Source organism: Coffea arabica, chromosome 9e, assembly GCF_036785885.1.
Source record: "Coffea arabica cultivar ET-39 chromosome 9e, Coffea Arabica ET-39 HiFi, whole genome shotgun sequence".
NCBI classification, from domain to species: domain Eukaryota; kingdom Viridiplantae; phylum Streptophyta; class Magnoliopsida; order Gentianales; family Rubiaceae; genus Coffea; species Coffea arabica.
The window spans coordinates 38,740,853-38,766,860 of record NC_092327.1 but is presented as its reverse complement, the minus strand read 5'-3'; the positions used below and the strand labels follow the sequence as shown (position 1 = coordinate 38,766,860).

General features: G+C 34.4%; 2 protein-coding genes across 3 annotated transcripts; both read left to right on the top strand.

Moving 5' to 3' along the window:
• The first annotated feature begins 4,984 nt into the window (after positions 1–4,984).
• LOC140014474 (protein DETOXIFICATION 40-like) lies at positions 4,985–12,815 on the top strand. 2 transcript variants are annotated; one of them, XM_072065357.1, is made up of 8 exons: positions 4,985–5,464; positions 5,808–6,439; positions 6,929–6,985; positions 7,432–7,670; positions 7,937–8,055; positions 8,157–8,243; positions 12,354–12,444; positions 12,553–12,815. In XM_072065357.1, the coding sequence occupies exons 1-7, from the start codon at positions 5,132–5,134 to the stop codon at positions 12,435–12,437; spliced, it is 1,551 nt and encodes a 516-aa protein (XP_071921458.1). In that variant the 5' UTR covers positions 4,985–5,131; the 3' UTR covers positions 12,438–12,444; positions 12,553–12,815. The 2 variants fall into 2 exon arrangements, with proteins under 2 accessions (XP_071921458.1, XP_071921457.1); XM_072065356.1 differs by lacking the exon at positions 12,553–12,815 and having other exon boundaries at positions 12,200–12,382.
• A 6,171-nt stretch (positions 12,816–18,986) lies between these two features.
• On the top strand, positions 18,987–25,523 carry LOC113710641 (protein DETOXIFICATION 40-like). The gene is made up of 7 exons (XM_072065525.1): positions 18,987–19,465; positions 19,735–20,366; positions 22,584–22,640; positions 23,286–23,524; positions 24,696–24,814; positions 24,956–25,042; positions 25,200–25,523. The coding sequence occupies exons 1-7, from the start codon at positions 19,100–19,102 to the stop codon at positions 25,263–25,265; spliced, it is 1,566 nt and encodes a 521-aa protein (XP_071921626.1). The 5' UTR covers positions 18,987–19,099; the 3' UTR covers positions 25,266–25,523.
• Positions 25,524–26,008: the final 485 nt, after the last annotated feature.

Sequence of the window (26,008 nt, the reverse complement as noted above, 5' to 3'; positions counted from 1 at the left end):
TTAAATTTGATTCTGTCAAATCATTGCCTTTCCTTTCTTTAATCGTGACTTCCGAACTCTTTTCTCTTGTTTTTCGAAAATCTGGAATCGTCTAAAAAGGGTTTTATTTATTTATTTTATTGAAAAAACATATTTTGGGTGACTTGATGCACCTTAACTCAATACTAAGTGGCGACTCCTATGTTTTCTTGAAAACCCTTTTAGACTATTATTTTGGGTCAAAACCGTCGCACTTTTAAATCCCATTTTAGGCCATTTTTCTTTATTTATTCTCTAAAATAAAAAAAAAAACTAATTTCAAATAAAAATTAATCAAAAATTCATTTTTTCTAACACCTTAATTTTTATTATTTTTTTTTTCAAAAAATAGGGCGTGACAATTTGAAATAAAGGGAAATGGTATTTGAAATGCTAGTTTGAGCTACTTGTTATATATAGAACAAGTTAGGGTGCATAGGGCCAGGAATTCCTTTGTAAACATACTTTGCCATATCTAATAAATAAAAAATGCACTTGTAGAGGAGAAAACAAAAAAGATTCACCTTGTTTTCTATAAGTGGTAATTCTTGTTATATGGGCTGTGTTTTTTCTACAAGTGGTAATTCTTGTGCATTGCCACTGTTAGGTTTCATCAGTGTCAGTGGTAGTTTCACCTTTTCACTGTTCTTGTAGAGCCTGTTCGGCTCCAAAAAAATTCTATGAGCGTTACTTTAATAGGGTGAGTTAGAGTTTAAATCTGAATAATAAGCACGAATTGAAAGGGTTAGATTAAGAAAATTTTCGACTAAATCTCGCAACTAACATTGGCTAGATTGAAAGGGTGCCTTAAATTTGATTCTGTCAAATCATTGCCTTTCCTTTCTTTAATCGTGACTTCCGAACTCTTTTCTCTTGTTTTTCGAAAATCTGGAATCGTCTAAAAAGGGTTTTATTTATTTATTTTATTGAAAAAACATATTTTGGGTGACTTGATGCACCTTAACTCAATACTAAGTGGCGACTCCTATGTTTTCTTGAAAACCCTTTTAGACTATTATTTTGGGTCAAAACCGTCGCACTTTTAAATCCCATTTTAGGCCATTTTTCTTTATTTATTCTCTAAAATAAAAAAAAAACTAATTTCAAATAAAAATTAATCAAAAATTCATTTTTTCTAACACCTTAATTTTTATTATTTTTTTTTTCAAAAAATAGGGCGTGACAATTTGAAATAAAGGGAAATGGTATTTGAAATGCTAGTTTGAGCTACTTGTTATATATAGAACAAGTTAGGGTGCATAGGGCCAGGAATTCCTTTGTAAACATACTTTGCCATATCTAATAAATAAAAAATGCACTTGTAGAGGAGAAAACAAAAAAGATTCACCTTGTTTTCTATAAGTGGTAATTCTTGTTATATGGGCTGTGTTTTTTCTACAAGTGGTAATTCTTGTGCATTGCCACTGTTAGGTTTCATCAGTGTCAGTGGTAGTTTCACCTTTTCACTGTTCTTGTAGAGCCTGTTCGGCTCCAAAAAAATTCTATGAGCGTTACTTTAATAGGGTGAGTTAGAGTTTAAATCTGAATAATAAGCACGAATTGAAAGGGTTAGATTAAGAAAATTTTCGACTAAATCTCGCAACTAACATTGGCTAGATTGAAAGGGTGCCTTAAATTTGATTCTGTCAAATCATTGCCTTTCCTTTCTTTAATCGTGACTTCCGAACTCTTTTCTCTTGTTTTTCGAAAATCTGGAATCGTCTAAAAAGGGTTTTATTTATTTATTTTATTGAAAAAACATATTTTGGGTGACTTGATGCACCTTAACTCAATACTAAGTGGCGACTCCTATGTTTTCTTGAAAACCCTTTTAGACTATTATTTTGGGTCAAAACCGTCGCACTTTTAAATCCCATTTTAGGCCATTTTTCTTTATTTATTCTCTAAAATAAAAAAAAAAACTAATTTCAAATAAAAATTAATCAAAAATTCATTTTTTCTAACACCTTAATTTTTATTATTTTTTTTTTCAAAAAATAGGGCGTGACAATTTGAAATAAAGGGAAATGGTATTTGAAATGCTAGTTTGAGCTACTTGTTATATATAGAACAAGTTAGGGTGCATAGGGCCAGGAATTCCTTTGTAAACATACTTTGCCATATCTAATAAATAAAAAATGCACTTGTAGAGGAGAAAACAAAAAAGATTCACCTTGTTTTCTATAAGTGGTAATTCTTGTTATATGGGCTGTGTTTTTTCTACAAGTGGTAATTCTTGTGCATTGCCACTGTTAGGTTTCATCAGTGTCAGTGGTAGTTTCACCTTTTCACTGTTCTTGTAGAGCCTGTTCGGCTCCAAAAAAATTCTATGAGCGTTACTTTAATAGGGTGAGTTAGAGTTTAAATCTGAATAATAAGCACGAATTGAAAGGGTTAGATTAAGAAAATTTTCGACTAAATCTCGCAACTAACATTGGCTAGATTGAAAGGGTGCCTTAAATTTGATTCTGTCAAATCATTGCCTTTCCTTTCTTTAATCGTGACTTCCGAACTCTTTTCTCTTGTTTTTCGAAAATCTGGAATCGTCTAAAAAGGGTTTTATTTATTTATTTTATTGAAAAAACATATTTTGGGTGACTTGATGCACCTTAACTCAATACTAAGTGGCGACTCCTATGTTTTCTTGAAAACCCTTTTAGACTATTATTTTGGGTCAAAACCGTCGCACTTTTAAATCCCATTTTAGGCCATTTTTCTTTATTTATTCTCTAAAATAAAAAAAAAACTAATTTCAAATAAAAATTAATCAAAAATTCATTTTTTCTAACACCTTAATTTTTATTATTTTTTTTTTCAAAAAATAGGGCGTGACAATTTGAAATAAAGGGAAATGGTATTTGAAATGCTAGTTTGAGCTACTTGTTATATATAGAACAAGTTAGGGTGCATAGGGCCAGGAATTCCTTTGTAAACATACTTTGCCATATCTAATAAATAAAAAATGCACTTGTAGAGGAGAAAACAAAAAAGATTCACCTTGTTTTCTATAAGTGGTAATTCTTGTTATATGGGCTGTGTTTTTTCTACAAGTGGTAATTCTTGTGCATTGCCACTGTTAGGTTTCATCAGTGTCAGTGGTAGTTTCACCTTTTCACTGTTCTTGTAGAGCCTGTTCGGCTCCAAAAAAATTCTATGAGCGTTACTTTAATAGGGTGAGTTAGAGTTTAAATCTGAATAATAAGCACGAATTAAATGTGAGTCCAGGTTGAATTTCACTCAACTCAAGCCTTATTAAGATCCGGACCATGCATATGCATAATTACATATTTAATATGTATAATTGTATAAAAAATGATATATATATAGTATATAATTTTACATAATATAACATAAAAATATTAATAATTTATATATTAATTTATGAATATTAGTAGATTATATACAATTATGTACTGAATTATGAATTTTAGCCGAACCCGATGTAACCTCAAAATTTGTATTAAAGTATGAATTGAATTTGAACCTTTTAATCTATCCTTGAGCTCGAAAATCCAAAAGTCTTAGTATTTATTTTCTACGACAAGCGTGAATTTGCTAAAGTTCGGCTCATGAAACCTGATTGACACCCTGATATTGTCCATTCTAGTTCTGTGCAGATGGTATAAGTTTGAATCTTGTCAAAAGTTTGGTGCAGAGCGTATATAAAACCACAATTCAGGGGCCCAATTTGAGTTATCTTTTTGGAATGATGAGTTTAGCCCACAAACACGACACCACAACACAGTGGCCCATTATGAGTTATATCAAATAGTGATGAATTTCCAGCTTGCGCAGAATTAGTCGTAAACCGTACTACAGATGCGAATACGTGTAGTTTATTAAAAAATAATAATGATTTTGCCCGCAAAATGAATAATAGATTGGATAATGGCGTTTTTGCCTACTCCTTAAATTTCAGTCTATGATAGAAAAGGTTGAAACAAGATCAATTACTCAAAAACACTAAAAACCGATTTAGTTGCCATGTTGATTTGTCTCACGGAGTGGATGGTTGATTTCGTCCGCTGCACAACGGAAAGGAACAGCAGCGTATTTTGGAGACTCAGCTTCTATACTGTGAAGTGGACAAAATTGTGGGCTTTTGTCTACACCTTTGGATTCGGTTGGTATTTGGATCTATGATGTGATCTAGACTCCCAAACTCATTTGTCTCTAAATTTCCTCCCTTAAAAAGTTTGAGTAAATCTTATATACACTCACAGTGTATACACTATCACCGTTTGATTTATGACATGTGTGAAATTCAAATTTTGCATAGTTGTCATTCATCCAATACTGACAGTATAGGAAAGATTAATCTTGAAAGTTTTCCCTTTTTTTTCCCTCGTGAATATAGATATAGAATTTTTGTGAACAAAAATTTCAAAGTCTATTGCTCAACATGTTGGTTCTTAAATCTTCTTTCACAAATTTATATCATTTCTATAAGAAATTTGGATTTTTAGACAAAGAAATACTCATAATAACAAGAAGATTTTACCTTGTATAAATTTAGAGCGTAGTACAAAAAAATCCTATTATATATAGAAAATTTGGAAAATACAAAAAGAAAAATTATAGAACTCAAATTTCTAATACTAAACTATGAAAATATCCGATTATATACAGAACTCAAAATCCTAAGGCTATAATCAACCATATAGAGTGACCGTAATTACGATATCTATATCATACTAATACATGCAACCATGTATCAATAATAATAATAATAATAAGTGTTATTATTACATTATTCCCTGAAACTATTTCATTACTATCAATTTACTTCATAATATTATCTTTTAGTCATTTCACCCCATAGATAATTCAACTCAGCATGTTAATAAATATTTAACAAAAATACCCTTTTATTTTATAACATTACTACATAATTATTATTATCACATTATCCCTTTAAATTATAGTATATATACCGAATTTTAGTCCTTATCACTGGACAATCACTCGCACTTTCGTGTTTTGTTCCTCGGAATCGAGTTCTCACTTCCTCATTGTCCGCCATTACCAACAGGGCTGATATTTTTACTCCCAAAAGGGACAAAATAAAAGCTCTCCAGATTCTTCAGTAAGGAAATCATAAACATCAAAAATTATGGAGTCGAGTAATCAAGAAAATCAGGTCCATGATGCTAAACAGCAGCAACCATCCGAACAACCGGCATCGGAGCACATAACAACAATGGACTCCAAAACTGAAGCAATACTATCGGACATAAGCTTGCCGAGGTTCCGGCGACTCTGGTGGGCCACCGGCGCCGAGTTGAAGACTCTCTTCCAAATTGCAGCACCTGCATGCATAGTATACCTTCTCAACTACGTTATGTCAACTTCAACACAGGTTTTCTGCGGCCATCTGGGCAATCTTGAATTTGCAGCTTCTTCCCTTGGTAACAACGGACTCTCAGTTTTGGCTTTTGGACTCATGGTAAGTTGGAAATTTTTCTCCATGACCGCATTGCCAATTTCTGACAACCACAAGAACCTTCAATACGTGTCACGCATGCAGATTTGACGTGTCCATTTACAAAATTAATGGCATGGCATAAATAAATAATCCATGCAAGAATTCACGTGTCAGTGCATGATATCAAAATCTTGTTTTTTTCTCTCCACTTTTTAATCGATAATTACTAACCGAAATCCAAATCGTAATTCAAATACAAAAATTTGTCTTAGTTAAGACTTAAGAAAGCGTTAGTCTTGCAAAAGCTTATGAACATAGATATTTAATATGTGTTAATTAATTACTATGGAAATATTTTTGGCAGCTTGGTATGGGAAGTGCTGTGGAGACCCTGTGTGGGCAAGCATATGGAGCTAAAAAGTATGATATGTTAGGAATTTACTTGCAGAGAGCAGCTATCCTACTTGTGGCAACTGCAATTCCTCTTATGATAGCTTACATATTCTCCAAGCCTATTTTCCTCTTGCTAGGCCAGAAAAAAGAGGTTGCATCTGCAGCTGCTGTATTCGTCTACGGCCTGATTCCTCAGATTTTCCTGTATGCTTTCAATTTTCCGATACAAAAGTTCTTGCAAGCCCAGAGCATTATCCTCCCCAGTGCAGTCATAGCAGCAGTTGCACTGGCTGTCCACATGTTGCTCACATGGTTCGCACTGTTTAAATTCGGATGGGGACTTTTGGGTGCTGCATTTGTGTTGAGTTTCTCGTGGGTGCTGATAGTGGTTCCTCAGTTTGTCTATATACTGGTGAGTGATAGATGTCGCAAGACTTGGAATGGATTTAGCATGCAGGCATTTTCTGGATTATGGAGCTTCTATAAACTGTCAGCTGCATCAGCTGTCATGCTCTGCCTAGAGTGTTGGTATTTCCAGATAATGGTTTTGATTGCAGGTTTACTACCAAATCCTGAAGTGGCATTGGACACGGTGTCTATTTGGTATGCTGAAAGAATACTACTTTTCCTCTTTTCTTTCGCTTGCATTCCATATGTATCTCATCCCTTTACCTCTAAATATAATTGGAGGATTATCCAGACTTAAGTATATGTTTTAATTAGGGGCTACAATTTATTTTGAGAATTTTTTTTTTTTGGCTTAATGCAGTAGTAATCTAATTGTTTTACGTGTCCATTTGAATGTGTCGTTTTCTAGAAGGGACAAGTGTGACTTTCAGATCTTTGAGACGGCTACCTCTACAATAATATTTCGATCATCAGTAATGCTGCAAATATTTTCCTTCGACGAAAATGATGCAAATTTAAGTGCTGTTAGAATAAACTTTTATGTTCCAAAAAAGTTGGAATAGTGCCTGTTCCTTCTAACTAGAGAATATGTTGAAGATGTCTCGCCCAGTGTTTTGCTGTATATGGTTTTCCAATAAAATTCTTAACTTCTCATTGAATAGAGATTTATGGCCTCATATGCAGTTTGACAATCAACGGATGGGTGTTTATGATCTCATCAGGGTTCAATGCAGCAGCCAGGCAAGAATTCTTCTCCTCTCCTTTATGTCCGACTTTTGAATTTTGCTAGATATAATATTTGCTACAATGATTTCTAGTCATATTAATTCCTATTTTGCATTACATTTTAGTTTTCTAATGTGATATGTTTCCACACAAATTCTTCGCCCGAGGGAGAAATAAACTTTTTCGTCACTCAATGTATGATTAGTTGGCAAAAGCAACTAACTCTTATGATTAAGTCATCTATATGTTAATACCTGCTTGAAGGCAGTAATCAATCCTCCGGAAAGCATTCTAGATAGTTTTCATTTCTCACCATCGGGCAGGATTTTGAAATGATATGGAAAAAAATTACAAAATATGGATGGATTACTCTTCTAGACAATTGTTTTGTTATGAAAGGGCAAGTGGATTTAGACAGTATGGAATCTGATCTAGAACTGATCATTCTCTTATTCTTACAGTGTGAGGGTTAGCAATGAACTTGGAGCTGGACATGCCAAAGCTGCTGCATTTTCCGTATTGGTTGTGACTGCAAGCTCATCCCTAATCGCATTGACTGTTGCCATTTTTGTGCTTGCATTTCGCCATGTCATAAGTTATGCCTTCACTAGTGGTAAACATATTGCCATTGCAACCTCAGATCTTATGCCGATCTTGGCAATTTCGATCACTCTTAATGGCATTCAACCGATTTTGTCCGGTAATCAGAAAAGTTTAATTTCTCTCTAATTTTAAGTTCAGAATTCTGCATTCTTCCAGCGTCAAGGACAAGATACTTCATGATATATGCTCTAAAACGTGTACTCTATGCATTAAGACAAATGCTATTGATGCTTGAGGTTGAAACTCTTGCTACTATATTATCAATGTCTCAGACATTCAGTTCTGTTATCGATGATAATTATCAGTCATTTCATCCTTGTGGCTGATGATTCTTTTTTCTTTTTCCATGTGAATTTGGTGAAGGGGTTGCTGTTGGTTGTGGATGGCAGAAGTTTGTAGCTTATGTCAACGTTGGATGCTATTACGGTGTAGGGGTTCCCTTGGGTACACTGCTTGCTTTCAGATTCAAACTTGGTGCTAAGGTTTGTAATTCTGTTCAAATTTATTACACTACAAGTTTAATGGGCATAAATAAAATCTTGGAAAGGGGCAAATGCCGGGTCATCTCCATTTTTGCTTGTAGGGAATATGGTCTGGACTGTCGGGAGGAATGGCTATGCAGACTCTTATCCTAATTTGGGTCACTTGTCGGACCAACTGGGATGCAGAGGTACATACTATATATATATATCATTACGCTTCACATTTGTGTGTCTAGATCTAGAATGTGTGAGAAGGGAAACTCCGTATGTGACATTCCTGCACCATTTTCTTTCCTTTACAGTCGAACTAGCACCTTCTTTTTCCCATCAATATGATAAGTTTTATTTACACAAATTCATTGAAATTTGGGATAATTTCAGAAACCTCCCCCAAAGTTTTTATTAATTATAGATAGCTCCACTCAACTATTCAAAATTATACTTACTGCCCTTACTTTTACTATTTAGGTAACCTTTTAGGCCCAATAACCTACTAGATTCTTTTTCAATAATCCTAAACTACCCTTCTATTAAAATTGTGAAAACAAAAAGGAAAAATAATTTAGTCACCACTTTCCACTTATATACTTTTGCAACTAATCAAGCATTCCCAACTCAATCCATCCCTACAGTATGGCAGAATTCCAAATTCACTCCAACTCAGTCCCCAAAATTTGGGCAGTCACAAAATTCCTAACCTCAGCTCAAATGCTTTCAGTGCAAATCAATTACAACGGTCACCTCAAATACCCAAATGTTTCTACAATTCATCTATTTTATTCCTTATCCAAAATTAACCAATCTCAAATTCCAAACTGTGATCTCATTGGCTGTCATCTTGTCAAACATAAAACAATATCCTAGCCTACAACCCCCAATACCAAAGAGCAATGCTTTTACATAGCAAAGCATACAATTTAGTAATACTCCATCAACATCTAGGGATCTAGACCAACTTCGATATCCATAGCAAACTACTATCAACTATTGCAAATCAATTAAAGAGACCCAAATGCAGTATTAATATACAAGAAAATTTATCTTTATAGAAGGCAAAATTGCATGCCCCTCATCTAGACCTCTTCCCCTTCCAACCATCAGTTTTTTTTTTTTTTTTAAATCCACTAGTATCCTCTTCGTCTCTATCTATTTTGATAGTAAAATCTACTTACCTCATGATTTATTATTTGGCAATTTCAAGTCATTAGCATCAGCAAAGCATAAGAAAAGTTGAAAAATCGAAAGGTTCTAATTACTAAGAATGAGAGAGGCAGACATTGCTTTGCTGTCATTATGGTTGGTGGGAACAGGTTATGGGAAGAAGGAGAAAAAAGATAGGACTCAAGGGGGATGGGAGAAACAAATAACTATAAGTAGTTGGTGAATTTATGGCAAGATGGGTAGTAGTGACAATTTTTTTTTCCTTTCACCATTTTGTTTAATCACATGGTATAGATTATCTATTTAATGAAGGACATTCTTGTCATTTCACTGCATCAAGGGAGATTGGTGTAATTTTCTAAACCTGAGGGGAGCTATGTGAAAATGTCAGTAATCTCAGGGGAGGTTTCTGAAATTATCCCTTGAAATTTATGCAGCATAAACACTGAAAAGTTTTTTTTTTGTTGGACATATTCTTTATTCACTTTGTCAAAATGATATAGACTAAATTAAGTAATCAAAGTCTTCTCCTGTCTGTTGGTTAGGGGTGGCAATTTTCGACACGACCTGAAAACACGACACGAACTTAACACGAAATTAATGGGTTTGGGTTGAGGTTTCGGGAATTCGGGTCAGAATCGGGTTGGACCCGATGAACCCGAAAAGAAAACAGGTCAATTTCGGGTCAACCCGTGGTGACCTGATATGACCCGTTTACGAATTAAAAATAATTTAATAAACATAAAAATAATTTTATCTAACTAAACTAAGTTATTCTTTTTTTCAAAGGCATTAATTACTTAATCCTAAATGAATTTATTTAATTTGTGTGAAGTTGAAATTATTATATTTGGACAAATAATATATTATATTATATTTTACTTTTATATTGTTTTAATTTATTTTATATTTTGTTTGGGATAAAACACTTTTACGGTGTTTAATTTATTTTAGATTTGGTTTGGAATTATTTATTTAAATTTTTATTACTTGATTATGTAATTAGTTTTGTGAGAAATTGATTTTATTAGAAATTACAGTGATAAATTAATAAATTAAAATTAAGTTTCGGGTCATTTCGGGTCGACCCGCCAACCCGTCAACCTGAAATTTTTGGGTTCGTGTCAGCATACCTGACCCGTCACGGGTTGGCGGGTCGGGTTCGGGTCAACAGATTTTTCTGCCGGGTTGACCCGAACCCGAACCGCCAACCTGATTTGGACCCGAATTGCCACCCCTACTGTTGGTCCACAACAAACAACAGTAATTCTTAGTTGTTACATCTACCTATTATATAAGAAAAAAACCAAGTTACTATAGCACCTCATCTTTTTGACACATGTATTGCACATGTTTTTGACAAGTGGATTCTTGGTCAATTTAGCTAAACTTTTCCTTTCTTTTTTTGATTCAATTGGACCAAAATAATTAAAATATTTTTTCTCTAAGCCAAGTTACCATAGCACCCCATCTTTTTGACACATGTATTGCACATATTTTTGACAAGTGGATTCTTGGTCAATTTAGCTAAACTTTTTCTTCCCTTTTTTGATTCAATTGGGTCAAAATAATTAAAATATTTTTTCTCCTTCAGAAAATCAACTGTGTCGCTTCTTCTTCTTCTTGCGGCAAGTGCTGTTATTTTTTATTTTTTAAAACTAATCTAACTAAAATTGTTGCCATGTTCTTTTTTTTTCGTCGAGATGATTAGCTACTTAACAAAGAGAAGTTTTTATTATTTTTTTATCCCATTTTACATTTTCTTTTCTTCCTTTTTTTTCTTCATGTCTAATCTCTCATATTTGCTCTATTTTTCGATCATAATGTTATAGTCAACTGGCATTTGTTTGTTAAATTTATAGGATGATGCTATTATTTGGTATTTTTCATGGATAAAAGGTGAAATATTAAAATATGTAAAAAGATCTTAGAATTCATTTTATACCAATGATCATTTTCTATGAAGAATAGAACAATAATTCTTTCTTTTCTTTTCTCCTCCCACGATTTGATTTCTTACTTCACTTTTTTTTTCTTTTTCTTTGTTTTTTGGTTACATTTTGTAATTATCTACAATTTTGTGTATTTTTTAAAGAGAAAAGATATATCATGTTATGCTTCCACCAAGATAAATCTAGTTAGGCATTCTTCTACCTCTGTGTTCTATAAGATTTTGTATATATTTAAACTAACGTTAATTTTTGTTTGTTTTTTAATTATTCAGGTTCTGTAGTATCAATTGGGTTGGCATATAAAAATTGTAGTTGGTGGTAGAAGTCACAATTAAAAATTGTTAGAAAATTCAATTTTGATTAGGAAGATGTTTTTGCAATAAAAAAAATGGTTCAATTCTAATTTGTATATGTAGATCTGGAAACGTAGCAATTCATATTTTTTATCTAACCTTGCTATTTATATTCTGGAGCTGCAGGATAATGTTGTCACCTTTAAACGAGATTTAAATAAATAAAGAAAGAAAAATGTGAAACTTTAGAGTAAGTTATATTGATGTTGAAGATTGTGACATGTCTTAGTGGTTTTCTAAACTTTTTCTCATTATTAAAAACTGGAAGCATTATGACCGCTTTTGATTTAGTTACAACTAAGACTATGCTGCTAATTAATACAGCAATGCTCTTGTAGTGTATTGATTTTCTCTCTTTTTTGGGTATTATCATAATAATAGTTCAAAAATCTTTATTCAAATCACAATAAATAGGGGTATTAACTTCATAGATGGAATTTCTCTTCACAACAAATTTTGAGGGAAATTTTATTTATACTCCATATTTTATTAATTGTATTCCTACAATAAATAAAAACTATATGATAAAAATAATAGTGAAAATGTGATTAACAAAAATGAGAGTTCAAATAACATTTGTTAATTTTAATTGTTTTGAGGCCCAATTTTCTCCTATATATCTATTGATTTATCATGTGCCAAAATAATTTGATGTTATGTGTTTGACTAAATTTCTAGGGGGCCCAAGCTGTGCTTTGCATAGCTCAAGTACCTCTAGTATTAAGGACAAAGGGATGTCTGGCTGTGCTTAAGAAAGAGGGAAAATGGTAAATTGATACTTGGAATTCAAGTAGAGAAGCTGTAATTGTAAAATGACCTTTTCCATTGCCAGGTGGAGAAAGCCAGGAAACGCCTGGAAAAGTGGAATGACCAAACAGAGGGGAGCTTGAGTTCAGGGGGAAATGTCTCGTCATAAAACAGAAGTATCATATTGCAATTTATAGTAGTATTAATTTGGATATTGATATTTTTCGACTGCCTCTTTAGTTATAGCCATTTTGCAAGCTCATGATTTATTGCTTGCCCTTCAGGTTAACCTGATATCTTGACAACATGTCTGGAAAATTGGTGCTGAATCTGTGGCGCGTGCATGGAGTTACAAAGCCATAACAGATGGAAAACTAAGATATCCCTTACCCTTCTATTGTGAATTGAGGAAACAAATTAACTATTTTTGATGGAGCGCAGACATACGTATATCGCGAAGAAAATCTTGTATTTGAATAGCTTTTTCTTGCAAATAATTATCTGATTGCATCGTAATTAAGTTTTTCAACTGTCTTTTCATCTCATATATATCACATCATAAAAAGTGTTATGGTATTTTTTTTTTTTCAAAAAATTATTCAAAATCATCACCCTTACAAGTAATACAGAGTACTCATATGTTAAGTAGAAGTTTGGCCTGGAAGGTTTGGATTGGGTGGTAAAATAAAAGTTTGGCCTAGTCAGAATACTTACAAAATTAAGCAGCTTGTGAGCGAAAGGTTACAAAAAGTAAGTGGCTGGCTGATATATGGTGGGAATTATCAATAGATTTTTAACCACCACCATCCGGCGGGTGAACAATGTGGTTTAGGAAGTAAAATGCTACTATTATAAGACGATATTGCGATATATTTTTGCAATCTTCATGCCTGGACTGTGTGTGGACCATGGTGGATGATTGGAAACAATGGCCTGAATTCTTGTCAAGTCTTTTTGAGGAATGCAGACCAAGAAAGTAATGTTGCTGTTCACATGCTTTTGGAAAAGGAACATAAAATGGATCATCGACTATAAAGTTGGATCAGCATGATTGGTCTAAGCAATAGGTTTTTTTTTTTTTTTTGACCGAGTCTAAAAGACAAGATAAAGCAAAAGGGAGTTTGACAAAGGATAGATGAGTTCAATTATTTGGGGGGAAAATTGCACAGAAGATGCTCCTGGAATTTCTGAAGGTTATTTTTTATAGAGATTGAATTATAGGCTTTTAAGCTGACAAATGTTAGATAGAAATTAAGAAAATAGGCACATATAATTACTTTTCTCTAATAGAAGGGTACACACAGAAATGTAAGATCACAATTTGTTATGAATGCAATAATTGTTCTTGAAAAAAGATCATATGAAATTCGAGTAAATGCAATTATAGTTATATGCAATTATAAATGTTAAACATAGTTCAGCATAGATTGAGTGAGTTTAGTAGTGTTTTTTCAAACACTTTACTTTGGATATAGTTATAGAGATTTTTTTTTTTTTGATTTGATATTTTCAGGGAGCTTTTAACGCTTTAAAACTTTTTCGAGATGCTCTGAAAATTTTGTAATTTAATTTAACCCTTCCCCTATCTCAACCCTCCTAACCACCCTTTACCTCCACTCTCAAAATCACCACCACCTCTTTCCCTCAACAACCCCCCCTCCCCGTTAGCCCGCCGTTCGCCCTTTCCATCCTTTTCCTTGATACCATCCTTTTCATTCAACTTTCTCGTATTATTTTTCTCTTTGATAGGATACTAAATGCCCTATATTGATACTTTAAGGATTTTCGACCACATTAATAATATATTTTTAATCATTTCGCTCATTACTAATTAGTATTGAGATGAAATTTCAAGTTCTGTATCATGTATCAGAGTTGGAACTTGGATTTATTTATATTGTGATTGGGTTCTTAGCATTAAGAGACTCACATTGATAATCTAAGGATTTCTAACCACATGTTAATAAAATCTTAGGCCACACGATTCATTGTCAACTGGTTTTGAGGTAGAACAGCAAGTTGTTTATCACCCTTCTTACTGGCATTCTCATGGCACCTGAAAGCGAGACCAGATCACCGGGGAAACGGCTGCCATCTACCTTTTTTCGGTCTGAAAAGATCACTGGTGTCTCGTACAATCGAAGGTGAGTGGCCGAACAATAGCCCGCGTACAAGTGGAATGCCACCTCACAGGTTGTGGTTTCGGGCAGAGTCCTACCATTGCTCCCGCCCAAACCAATCCACCAATGATTTGGGTTAGAATTTTGAAGTTGGGCCTACATGAGTGCCCCAGTTAGGGATGGGTCTATGGTGTTTTTACACCCAATAACACAAATTAGACTCATTTAATTTATTTATTTTTTTAAATTAGACTCATTTATTTCTTGATGCAGATATATTGTTATCAGTATTACTTTTTTAATTTTGTCATGTACTTCTGCATATGACACGTCAACAATCAGAAATATTGGTGGAGAGAATGTAGTGGCAATTCCTTGAGAAGGACAGTCTTCGACACCTCACGAGGTTTGAAAACATTGGAAAACATATGAAAAGCACAAAGAATACTTGAAAGTTGTATTTGATGAGTATGAATAGACTTGAACATTGAATTAATTCTCTTCACCCCCTTCAATTGCTTCATGTTTTGCGCAAGGGATATTTTCCGAAACCTCCCCTTGAGGTTCCCTTCAATTTCACTGATCATCTTTGACGTTTCAAAAATTACACTTACTTCTTTGTAGTTGATTAGTATTAAGCAACAAATATGAGTATAAAAACTTCACACTTATTTCTTTGTAACTGTGCTAAATTACTTTACAATTATTCAAGAGAATAAATTAAACTTTATTAGATGAGGACATTGTAAGGTATTTAATAAATTTTTGATCATATTTTAAAGTTTGAGTACTAAAAGTATCGAATCATAGGACGTAAATGTAAATTTAAAATATAGAGAGAGTTCAGTGAAATTGCAAAATACCTATTTCTCTATTAATAATGACTGCTGTCATGGAAGACTTGAAACCCCGGATAAAAAAATGGCAAATATAAAAGTATCATCATTGTTTTGCGCCCCCGTCCCGCTAATTTGTTCGTTTCTCTGGAAGCGAGCTGATCGCTAAAATAGATAAAGAAACAGAAAAAAACGACCCAAATGATACTTGCTACTTTTTTTTTTTTTTTTTTTTTGTGGTTCTTCTTAAGTATGATGATCAATGACCCAAATGATAAGACTTCAAGCTTGATTTTTTTTTTTTCCCAAAGGTACATGACGACCTTTTCAAACTTGATATAACGCATCATAGTTCTAGATGACGAAGAGTTAGACGGAAATGAGGACTCTTCAGATTCAGTTCTCTTCGATTGTGTAAACTGATAGTAAAATTTTGATGTAAATGAAAATGATGACTAGTTAGTACAAACTCACAATTATGTGAAAAATATTTGAAATAATTTTCAATGTGAACTAGTATGAATGTGTGTTTGAATAGGAGTTTATTTGAAATAATTAATGATGTATATAAAACAAAAAGTCGTTGAAAAATAAAAAAAAATATTTATGATGCAAATAAATAATTTTTACGCAAATAATACCTATCAAAGTATCAAAATTATACTAGTTTGCACAATTGGACGAAACTGGACAGATCCTAATTGAAGAGGCCTCATATCCGAGTTAGACGGAGGAGAGGTAGGACCAGCAACTGTTTTTGAAGGTTCATGGTTAAGGTTTGGTAAAAAAAAAAAAAAAAAAAAGATGTAAAATCTAGATTGCATCTTGTATATCGTTTTCACACTATACGTAAGTTCACAAAATTTTGTTCTATAGTTGTACGTTGTTGAAAGTAAATTATACCATATATATATAAAGTTATATCTTGTGCATTTTGCACAAAACCGGCCTGAATTTTTTTAAATAACCGTACGGGCTCCGTGTCCGACTTAGGACATCCACAACGGAATGTAATGATGCGTGTAATGCCTACCATGACACGAGTCCATTATGCGGTCACCCATTGTGGCCGTGTAATGGGTGGGCCAGTGTCTGCAAACCAATTTTTTTGAAGCTGTAACAGACTAATTTTTTGAAGCCATAACGGACAAAATTTATACCAACAAGTTAAAGTTAGCAACGTTCATTCTTTTCCAACAGGCATGTTTTAATTCTCTATATAAACACGCAACACACTCCGTTTTTTTTTTCATATCCTACTATTCTACTCTATTATTTCTTTTACTCTTTCACTTATTTTCCTCAACCTCTTTGCATAAATTTTTAAAATTTCAATATTTTGTGATTATGGATGAGAATTTTAGTAGTTTTACAAATATGTTAAATGCTCCAAATATAGAAAATTCATCATCCTCACAAAATCAAAACCACCAAAATTTTCCGAATTATCCAGATTACCCATTTTCTGGAGGTATCATATCTTCGCATTTGAGGTATCACATATTTGTTTAATAATTGCATAATTATTTTTCAAAAAATAAAAATATATTATTTTGAGAGATAGAAAAAGATATATTATTCAAACTTAGAAATTAATAATATTATTTTTTAGAAAATAAAAAATTTAAAAGGTAAAAAAGTTAATGAAAGTTAATAATTTATTTTTTAAAAATAACAAAATTATTTTTTATAAATACTTTATTTATTTATGGGAAATGCGTTATGTATTATCAAAATAAATATTTGATTTAATTGTGGACACACGCTATTACAACTTATGGAATGTAATCTATTGTGAGTGGAAGTATACTAAAAAAGGAGAAAGTGAAATGCTAGCGTGGTATGTGAATTACACTTTAAAGAGTATAAACTATTATGGATGCTCTTAGACGTAGTAATCAAAGATACTGATCAAGTCAATTTATACCATTTGTAGGGATTTGGGGACTCTCCAATTGTAGTTCCCTTCAATTATGTAAACTAACATAATTTCGGTATAAACTAGTATATTTTGGGTGTAATCGTGAGTTTTACACCAATTTATTATAACGTATGTCTACACCAAATTATACCAGTTTACACCAAATTCGATTGATTTACACGAGAGAATTAAAACTAGGGCAATTTCGGTATAAAATTATATGTTTGGATTCTCCTGTTTTTCATAAACTAGTTTTTTAAATACAATCTAAAAAATAACTCACAAATATATATATAAAAAAATCTACCACGTTTTCTCCTTCCACCGAACACCACCACCCACTTCCTCTGCCCCTCCGTCTTCCTTTTCCTCCTCTCCTTCTCCCTCAAACCCCGAGGCCGTGTGTGATGGGGGATTATTTTCTTTTCCCACGGGACAAAGCTTTCTTGCAAGTTTCATAAACAGCAAAGTAAATTGCGTGCGCCGGCCGGCACTGAGGCTCATAGCTGCAATCCCACGGCAAAGTCCAGCTGGGGCTTCATATTTGATAATTGACTGAACAGCCTGACTAATACTAGTGGATCTCATATGGGCAAGAGCCGATAGCTTGCATTCTGGTCTTAACAGCGTCTACGGGAAACATGGCCATGTGTTCCAACACGCCATAGGCGGAGCCGGAAACCATGAATTGCCACAAGTGAAGGCCATCATAGGGGTGGCTTGGGCATGGTAACTTCTGAGTGGTAAATTGAGGATTAATGGTGGGTAAAACATCGGAGTTTTGGAATTGGGCAGAGGCAACAACTTCAACAGTAGAAATAGCGGTGGTGGCCATGAAAAATATGTGGAGCTAGAGATTGTAACAGCCGAGTGATGGGTACAAATCGGGACAAGGATATTGGGAGCAACCTAGGTCGGGTTCAAAAAATTCTACTGGGGAATGACTGCCATACACCCGTAACAAAAATGGTAACATTAGCTGTGTCGATTTGAAGAAACAGAGATGAGAGGAGGAGGGAGGAGGGCAGTAGGAGAAAGGAGGGAGAGGGTGGTGCGTGTTGTGGTATCAACTTTTAAAAAATATTCCAAAAAATTTTAAATCCTAAAATACTTTAAAATACATACCAAAAACATCTGCCATAAAATTTTTTTTCATATATATTATTACAGTAAAATATTTTAAAAATATTCCAAAAATAATTAATCCAAACACAGCGTATATCTTTGACCAGTTGACCGCAACGGATCTTCTGTCTCACACTCTGTGCCACTCTCTGTGCCACTTTTTATTATATTACTATTTCTCCTTCATAAACATCATATTTTAATTCTTTTTTGTTTTCTTAAGATCCAATAACTATTAATTGAGTAATACACAAAATTTAACAAACTCAAAAAAATCAAAATGCATAAAAAAAATGAGATTTTTTATGAATTTTCTGCTGTATTTTTTAATTTTCTATTATATATTACTTTTTTGAAGCTGTTGTATTTATTTTTTACTTAATTAATAGTTATTGAATCTTAAGGAAACAAAAAAGAATTAAAACATGATATTTATGAAGGAGAAATAGCAATATAATAAAAAGTGGGACAGAGAGTGGCACAGGGTGTGGGACAGAAGATCCGTTGCGCCAATCGACGTAGCAATGAGTTGTACCTTTTTTTTTTTTTTTTTTTTTGGTCGACGGAGTGGGGTGTCCGGGTCAAGTCCGTAAAGGCGGCCCGACTAATCCCCACTCCGACCCGGCCCAGCGCCCCAACCAGACCTAGCAATGAGTTGTACATCAACTCAATTATGACTTTTTTTACACCAAATTTGTACCAGTTTGAACTAGAAGGGCCCCATTTCTCCCTTCCTAGACCTTTCAATTCACGTTTATAGCTCATTGTATAGTACTCAGTTTTGCTAAAACTAAAGGCTTAGCTGAGAAAAATTCACAGAGAGCTTAGCATGGATAACTATCAAGAAGAAGAAGAATTGCATCAACCACTCTTACAATCCAACCAACAAACACCATCACCACCGCCACCACCACGAGTACTGGACTACTCCCACTCGACAGCCTATGAAGCCAGCACCGAGCTCGAGAAGGTGCTCTCCAACACCCAACTGCCACGGTTCAAAAGCATCCGACAAGCCTCTTGGATCGAACTCAGGCTCCTGTTTCGGCTAGCAGCACCTGCCGTCATGGTTTACATGATCAACAATCTGATGTCCATCTCCACTCGAATGTTTGCCGGCCAACTCGGGAATCTTGAGCTTGCTGCTGCCTCCCTCGGCAACCAAGGCATTCAACTCTTTGCCTATGGCCTCATGGTACATAATCTCTTTAAATCTCCTACTAATACACATATCCACATATATTTGCTCCTTAAATCCAAGTATTATAAACTTTCAATACAGAAAAGATTAATACCTATAATATCTGGAAAGAGAAAATGTGTCCGATAAATGCATGAATTAGCCAGTATTTTTTAAAAAACCATTTGCTCGTATCTCACACACTTTTTTTTATCACCTTTTTATTTCACGTATGATATATCATGAAAATATCCAAGCACACTCAAGCTTCTTGTGTTTTACAGCTAGGAATGGGAAGTGCTGTGGAGACTCTATGTGGGCAAGCCTATGGAGCTCAGAGGCATGATATGCTAGGGGTGTACCTCCAAAGATCAACGGTGGTACTCATCTTAACAGGGTTGCCGGTGACCGTGGTTTATGTTCTATCAAAGCCACTCCTGCTTTGGCTGGGCGAATCCAAAAGCGTGGCATCAGCAGCAGCAGTATTCGTATACGGGCTGATCCCGCAAATCTTTGCCTACGCAGTGAATTTTCCCTTACAGAAGTTCCTGCAAGCTCAGAGCATTGTTGCACCTAGTGCCTATATCTCACTGGGCACCTTATTCTTGCACGTACTCTTGTGCTGGATTTCGGTGTACAAGATAGGACTTGGGTTGATTGGGGCATCACTGGTGTTGAGTTTGTCCTGGTGGATTATTGTGATTGGTCAGTTTGTTTACATAGTATTGAGTGATAAGTGTAAGACCACCTGGACAGGGTTCACATTGGAGGCTTTTACCGGACTTCGGGAGTTTGTGAAATTGTCGGCTGCATCAGCAGTCATGTTGTGCTTGGAGACTTGGTATATGCAGATTTTGGTGTTGATTTCTGGATTGCTTCCAAATCCTGAGCTTTCCTTGGATTCTCTATCAATCTGGTAATGTATCTTTTACTGTTTCTTCCTGTATAGGAGTGATAATCTTTTTAATTCCATGTCGTTCCAATATGGTTCCGCAGTACTAATTCCTGAATGTGAGGAAAAACAATTCAAATCTAAGTAGTACAATTTTATTGATTTTTAAGTACAATTGGTTTCAGGAGCTTCCTCACTAGTTAGTTACTACTACCTATCCGGACGTGCAAGCATATTTTCTTGTCCCAAGAAAAACAAAAAATCGAAAAATTATATCCTCGTATTACTTTAAGCTTGTCATTATAAGGTATTGTCCGATTTTTGGTCATAAAAAATGTAAAGAGAGGCTGGTTTTTCTTTCTAATTTTATTTGGACAGACAGCCTGATTTTGTCTCGGCCCATCCATAATGAAGTATATTTTAGGCTAATTCCACCCAAAACAAGAATTATTTGGTTGCATAAAAAAGCAGCCTTCCCTTATGAGGAAGGTTGGGGTATCAATTTGACTTCTCACAAACTTCCATGCAAGCAAATGACTCTACTTCTTGTACTATCCCCACTGTAAACTGGTAAAGGATCGTAATCACTAAAGTTAATAATCAAAATTGACCAGTCATCTACTTTAGTAGAAAAGAAACCACAAGCGTTTTTTGGGGTGGATAACCCCACTTAGTTTGTGCTTTTAGCTTCTGTACTTCTTTTGGACAATAAATTTTAATTTAGTAAGATACTGGCTCGTGCTCATTTTGGCTTGCAAAGTGTAGCCTGCAGGGAAAGCACAGAGAATTGGGTTCTCTTACGAATAGTTTTGGGGGTCCCCTTGGCCCCATATAGTTAATTATCTGATGCCTGTATTCTCATAAAGTTGAAAAACTGAATATTGACCATGAATAGATATATGCTAAAAGCATTCTTAATCAAGGGCTTTCCATTAATCATGGATCCGAATCAGTAAGAACAGAATAAATGAACCAAAGAATATTAGTAGAAAGAAATGGTTCTCAAATCATCATAAATTCTAACATTTTAACTAAGCCCCAGTATCTCCATAACCATGCATATATGAATATGGGCGCATTTTTTTTTTTTTATTCCTTAACAGTTTGGCAAATAAATTTCAGTTTAATTAAGACAGGTTAAAAAAGACAAATTTTATGCATGTATTAATGGAGTTATTAATACATTTTCCTTTTATCTTTTCATTTCAAAGTCCTCTCATACTACTTATCCCAGGTTTTGAGTGTTTCCAATTACACATGCACCATGATTATTAGGGAGAATAGGGGAAGGACCAAAAAGTTGAAAGAGCTTCTTTTCTTCTTTTTCTCTTTAGGAGAAATTAAAGTGTTTTTTTTTTTTTAAGACACAAAGAAAAGCTAAATCTGGTTCTTAACGCACGAACCTTCTGTAATATCATCTTTAATTATTGTCAGATCAAGAAGCATTTGATGCCTGCGCCTCATACATGCAAGCTTTATTCCCAACCACTGATGCCTGGTCATTGTGGTCAATTGAACAGCCCCTCCATATATTGAATAGAGGGCTAAACACAGAGGCATTAAATACCCCATCCACCCTCCATTTCCAGCTCCATAAACCTTTATTAGGGCAGAGAGTACTTGGTAGAGTATTTCATCAAAGCTTTGTCTGTTGTGCAATAAGAGTCTGGACACAAAACTATTGTATTGCGGGGTCCTCTCACAAGGCAATATTTAAAGAACTAGAATACAGAATCTGCTCCTGCAATCAAAGCCCCAGATTTTTACCTATAATGTATGCTTGGTCCACTATACTATTGTTGAATTATTTCTGTAGTTTCACATCAAGCATGCATCACGTTTTATGTCAAGAAAAAAAAAATAAAGAAAAGACGTCTTACCATCTCAAATTGATCTCTATAGTATGCAAGCGGAATTGTAGTTCATCTCGTATTATTGGTCATCGTCTATGATCTATTGCCTCTCTTTATTTAGTTTCAATTACATTACTTAGGTAACTTTGTCCAAGGGAGAAAATGATCGAGAAAATGTGCACACTCTCACACACATGGCGACGATCGAGAAAATGATTGCATGACCATCATGAGAAAAAAGTATAATTAATACTGCTAAATTGTTCCTGATTTTTGCACTATTAATTAACACCTATAATTCTTGTAAAAACCATGATACAGTCGTCGTTCTAGTTGATTTTACCATTGCGCCGAGAATCTTATGGTCTGTCTTGATGACCTTGTGCAGCTTGGCTGTAAACGGATTATTATTCATGGTTTCGGTTGGCTTCAATGCAGCAGCTAGGTGGGTTCAGCTTTTAATTAGTTTTTGTTGATAAATTCATAAGCATATACTATCTATCTAGTTCAATCATTTCAAGTATTTTTTTTCCCAACAAACGTCAATCATTTCAAGTATAATATTTCAAAGGGCAAATTCCACTTTACTCCCTGTGGTTTAGCGTTTTTTTACATAACCCCCCTATGGTTTCAAAAGCTATACATAACCCCCTTATGGTTTGGATTAAAGTATCAAAGTGACGGGAATGATCATTCGTAATGGAATCATTTAAAATGTCAAAAATACCCTTATGTAAGTTGAAAATTATTTATTAACCAAGGGGGGTTATGTGTATATTTTGAAAATCATAAGGGGGTTATATAGTAAAATATAAAAATCATATGGGGTTAATGTGTCATGTATTTATAAGGGTAATTTCAACATTTTTGGAAGTTCTGTTACGAGTGACTATTTTCGTCACTTTAACACTTTAATCCAAACCATGAGGGGGTTGTGTATAGCATTTGAAATCATAAGGGGGTTATCTAAAAAAACGCTAAACGATAGGGGATAAAGTGTAATTTGCCTTATTTCAAATAATACTCTATCTAAACATACAATTTTGTTTCAAATATGGCATTAATATTTGAGATGGGATTAACATGGCAGCGTGAGGGTTGGGAATGAGCTAGGAGCAGGAAACCCAAAGTCGGCAGCATTTGCAGTGTTTATGGTGAATTTTGTGTCATTTGTAGTTGCAGTGGTGGAAGCCATCATCGTGTTGTCGCTGCGACATGTTATTAGCTACGCATTCACCAGTGGGGAAACCGTAGCCAATGCTGTCTCGGATCTTTGCCCATTTTTAGCAGTCACTCTCATCCTCAATGGCGTCCAACCCGTCTTGTCAGGTAAGAGTTTAGTACATCTTTTCAACAACATTTACCTCAGAGAATTAACCATATTGTTGTTAATCATACGTAGTTAAGATTCCAATCTTAAAATGTATTCTTTTTTTTTTTTGGGCTGTTCTTGATGGGAATAATTGGGATTAATTAGCGTATAAATGCATGTTACGTTTCAATAAACAATGATCCACATGCACATATACGACTCAGATTACTCATCCTAATTACTGACCAATTAATATAGGATAAAAATATGCGTAAGTGTGTCTTTCTCGGCTTGGAGACTTGTGGATTATATCTTTGTCTATGCTGTAGTAATCATGATTTGGCTCAACTGCTCATGCAGGAATCCAAGATAACGAAATGGGCAAGTTGAAGTCACTTTTGTATGCATGCACTCACAATTCTCTTTACGTAACTTCCTTTTTTTATATATATATATATTTTAAGTGTAAGTGAGAGATTCAAATACGGGATCTCTTATTACACTTTTTTTTAGTACTATCCAATCCGTCTCTCCTAGATCTGAAAGATTCTCTAGTAGGTGAAATATGCTAATTAATCCCCTATAATAAGATAGTATAAAGCATCTATATGGAAGGGTTAAAAAACCCCCAAAAAAAAAAAAAGGAGAGAAGAAAGGGAGAATCATCATCGGATGGTTAGAAACCTGATATGAAATTTCCTACCAAAAGAAAAGGACGTCTTTTTGCTTTCTTGATTGAGAAGCTGTGTATGGTCCTGAAAGGAAATGAAGCTAACATGCATGATGGGTGTAAATTGTACATATCCTATTATATTACATCAAAAAAAAGGAAAAAAAAAAAAAAGCCTTTTGTGACACATTGATTGAAACCTTTAGGTCCCTTAATTACCACTACAAATTGGCAACCACTGAGCTCCACAAAGCCATTCATGAAGACAGCCAAGACAACGACCAAAACTTAGATGATAAATGAATTAGTCACGCTAGCTGATCAATGAAATGTAGAATACAATACAGTACCTTTTTACCAACCTCTGAAATTCTTTGTTGATTGTCCACTTCAACCATAGATAATGCAGCAGCTTTAATTTATAAGTGCAATAACACCCGGCCATACATCTTTTCTTCCTCAGTTGTATTGACATCAATTCAAGAGACTCTTAATTTTTATGCATTGATTTTCATCAGGTGTTGCTGTGGGGTGTGGATGGCAAGCATATGTTGCTTATGTAAATGTGGGATGTTACTACGTGGTAGGAATTCCATTGGGTTGTCTTCTCGGCTTCAAATATAAACTTGGAGCTAAGGTATATGAAATTAGGCTTTGATTTCTTCTTACACCACTACTTCTTATACCTGAGGTATAGCTGATACAGGATCTTGAGTTGTGGATGGAAGGAGATGGAAATTTGTTATTGGTTGGCAACTTTAACCATTCCTACTTGTAGGGTATATGGTCCGGAATGATTGGAGGAACAATGATGCAGACACTTATCTTAGTATGGTCTACATTTCGGACGGACTGGAATAAAGAGGTTAGCAATAACTGGTTCATATCCGAAATTAGAACCTCTTTAGTTATGATTTTAAAATTTTCTCCTTTCATTTTTGTTTGCTAAAAAAGTTATTTACGGTTGGTTATTCAAGAAGGTTATATATGAATAGCTCAAAATTTAATTAATGAGTTTTCAGGTGGAGAAAGCAAGAGAACGTCTGCGAACCTGGGATGACAAGCAAGAACCCCTTTTGAAGGAGTAGAGGTTAATTATGATTGAATATTAAGGTGTGCGGACTGAACAGTCCTTGTATTTGTCCCGAATTACAATTGAGACTGCGGCGAAGTCCCATTGGGTGTCAATTCCCTGGCTTCCCCCAAATAATATATTTCATGGCTGGGAAAAATATGAGCATAAGCAATAGCTCATTGAGAAATCTAAGGAAGACAATTCTGAAGTTTATAAATGTAATTCATTGAAGGAAGAGAATAATGAAAAGGGGCAATGAATTTCCCATAAATGCCGTATGAATTAGATATTTTTTCGCCTGTTTTTCATAAATTTTAGTATTATAGTAGTGTATGAAAAATTGTTATTGTAATTGTTTGTTAGGGCGTTTTTAGAATTTCAAATATTGTTGGAGTATTTTTTTTTTTTTTTTTTAAAAAAACCATCCATCACTATTACTTACCACGACAACCACACCACCCCCTCCCTCCTCCTCTCTCTGTCTCTCTCTCCTTTTCTTCCTCCTCTCTCCTCCCTACTCCCTTGCCGGCAAAACCCTCCTCCTTCCTTCCAAAAGCCGCTCGCAACTGGAACTTCTGATTGCGGAAAGGGGAGAGGATTTTGGGGAAGGAAAGAAAGGGGAGAAGGGAGGAGGAGAAAGAGAGAGATAGGAGAGAGGAGGGAGGTGGTACTGGTGGCGGTGATTAGTGGTGCTGGTATTATGTGGTAGGAATTATTTTATTTTTTATTGCATTTGAGAATGTATGTATGGATCAA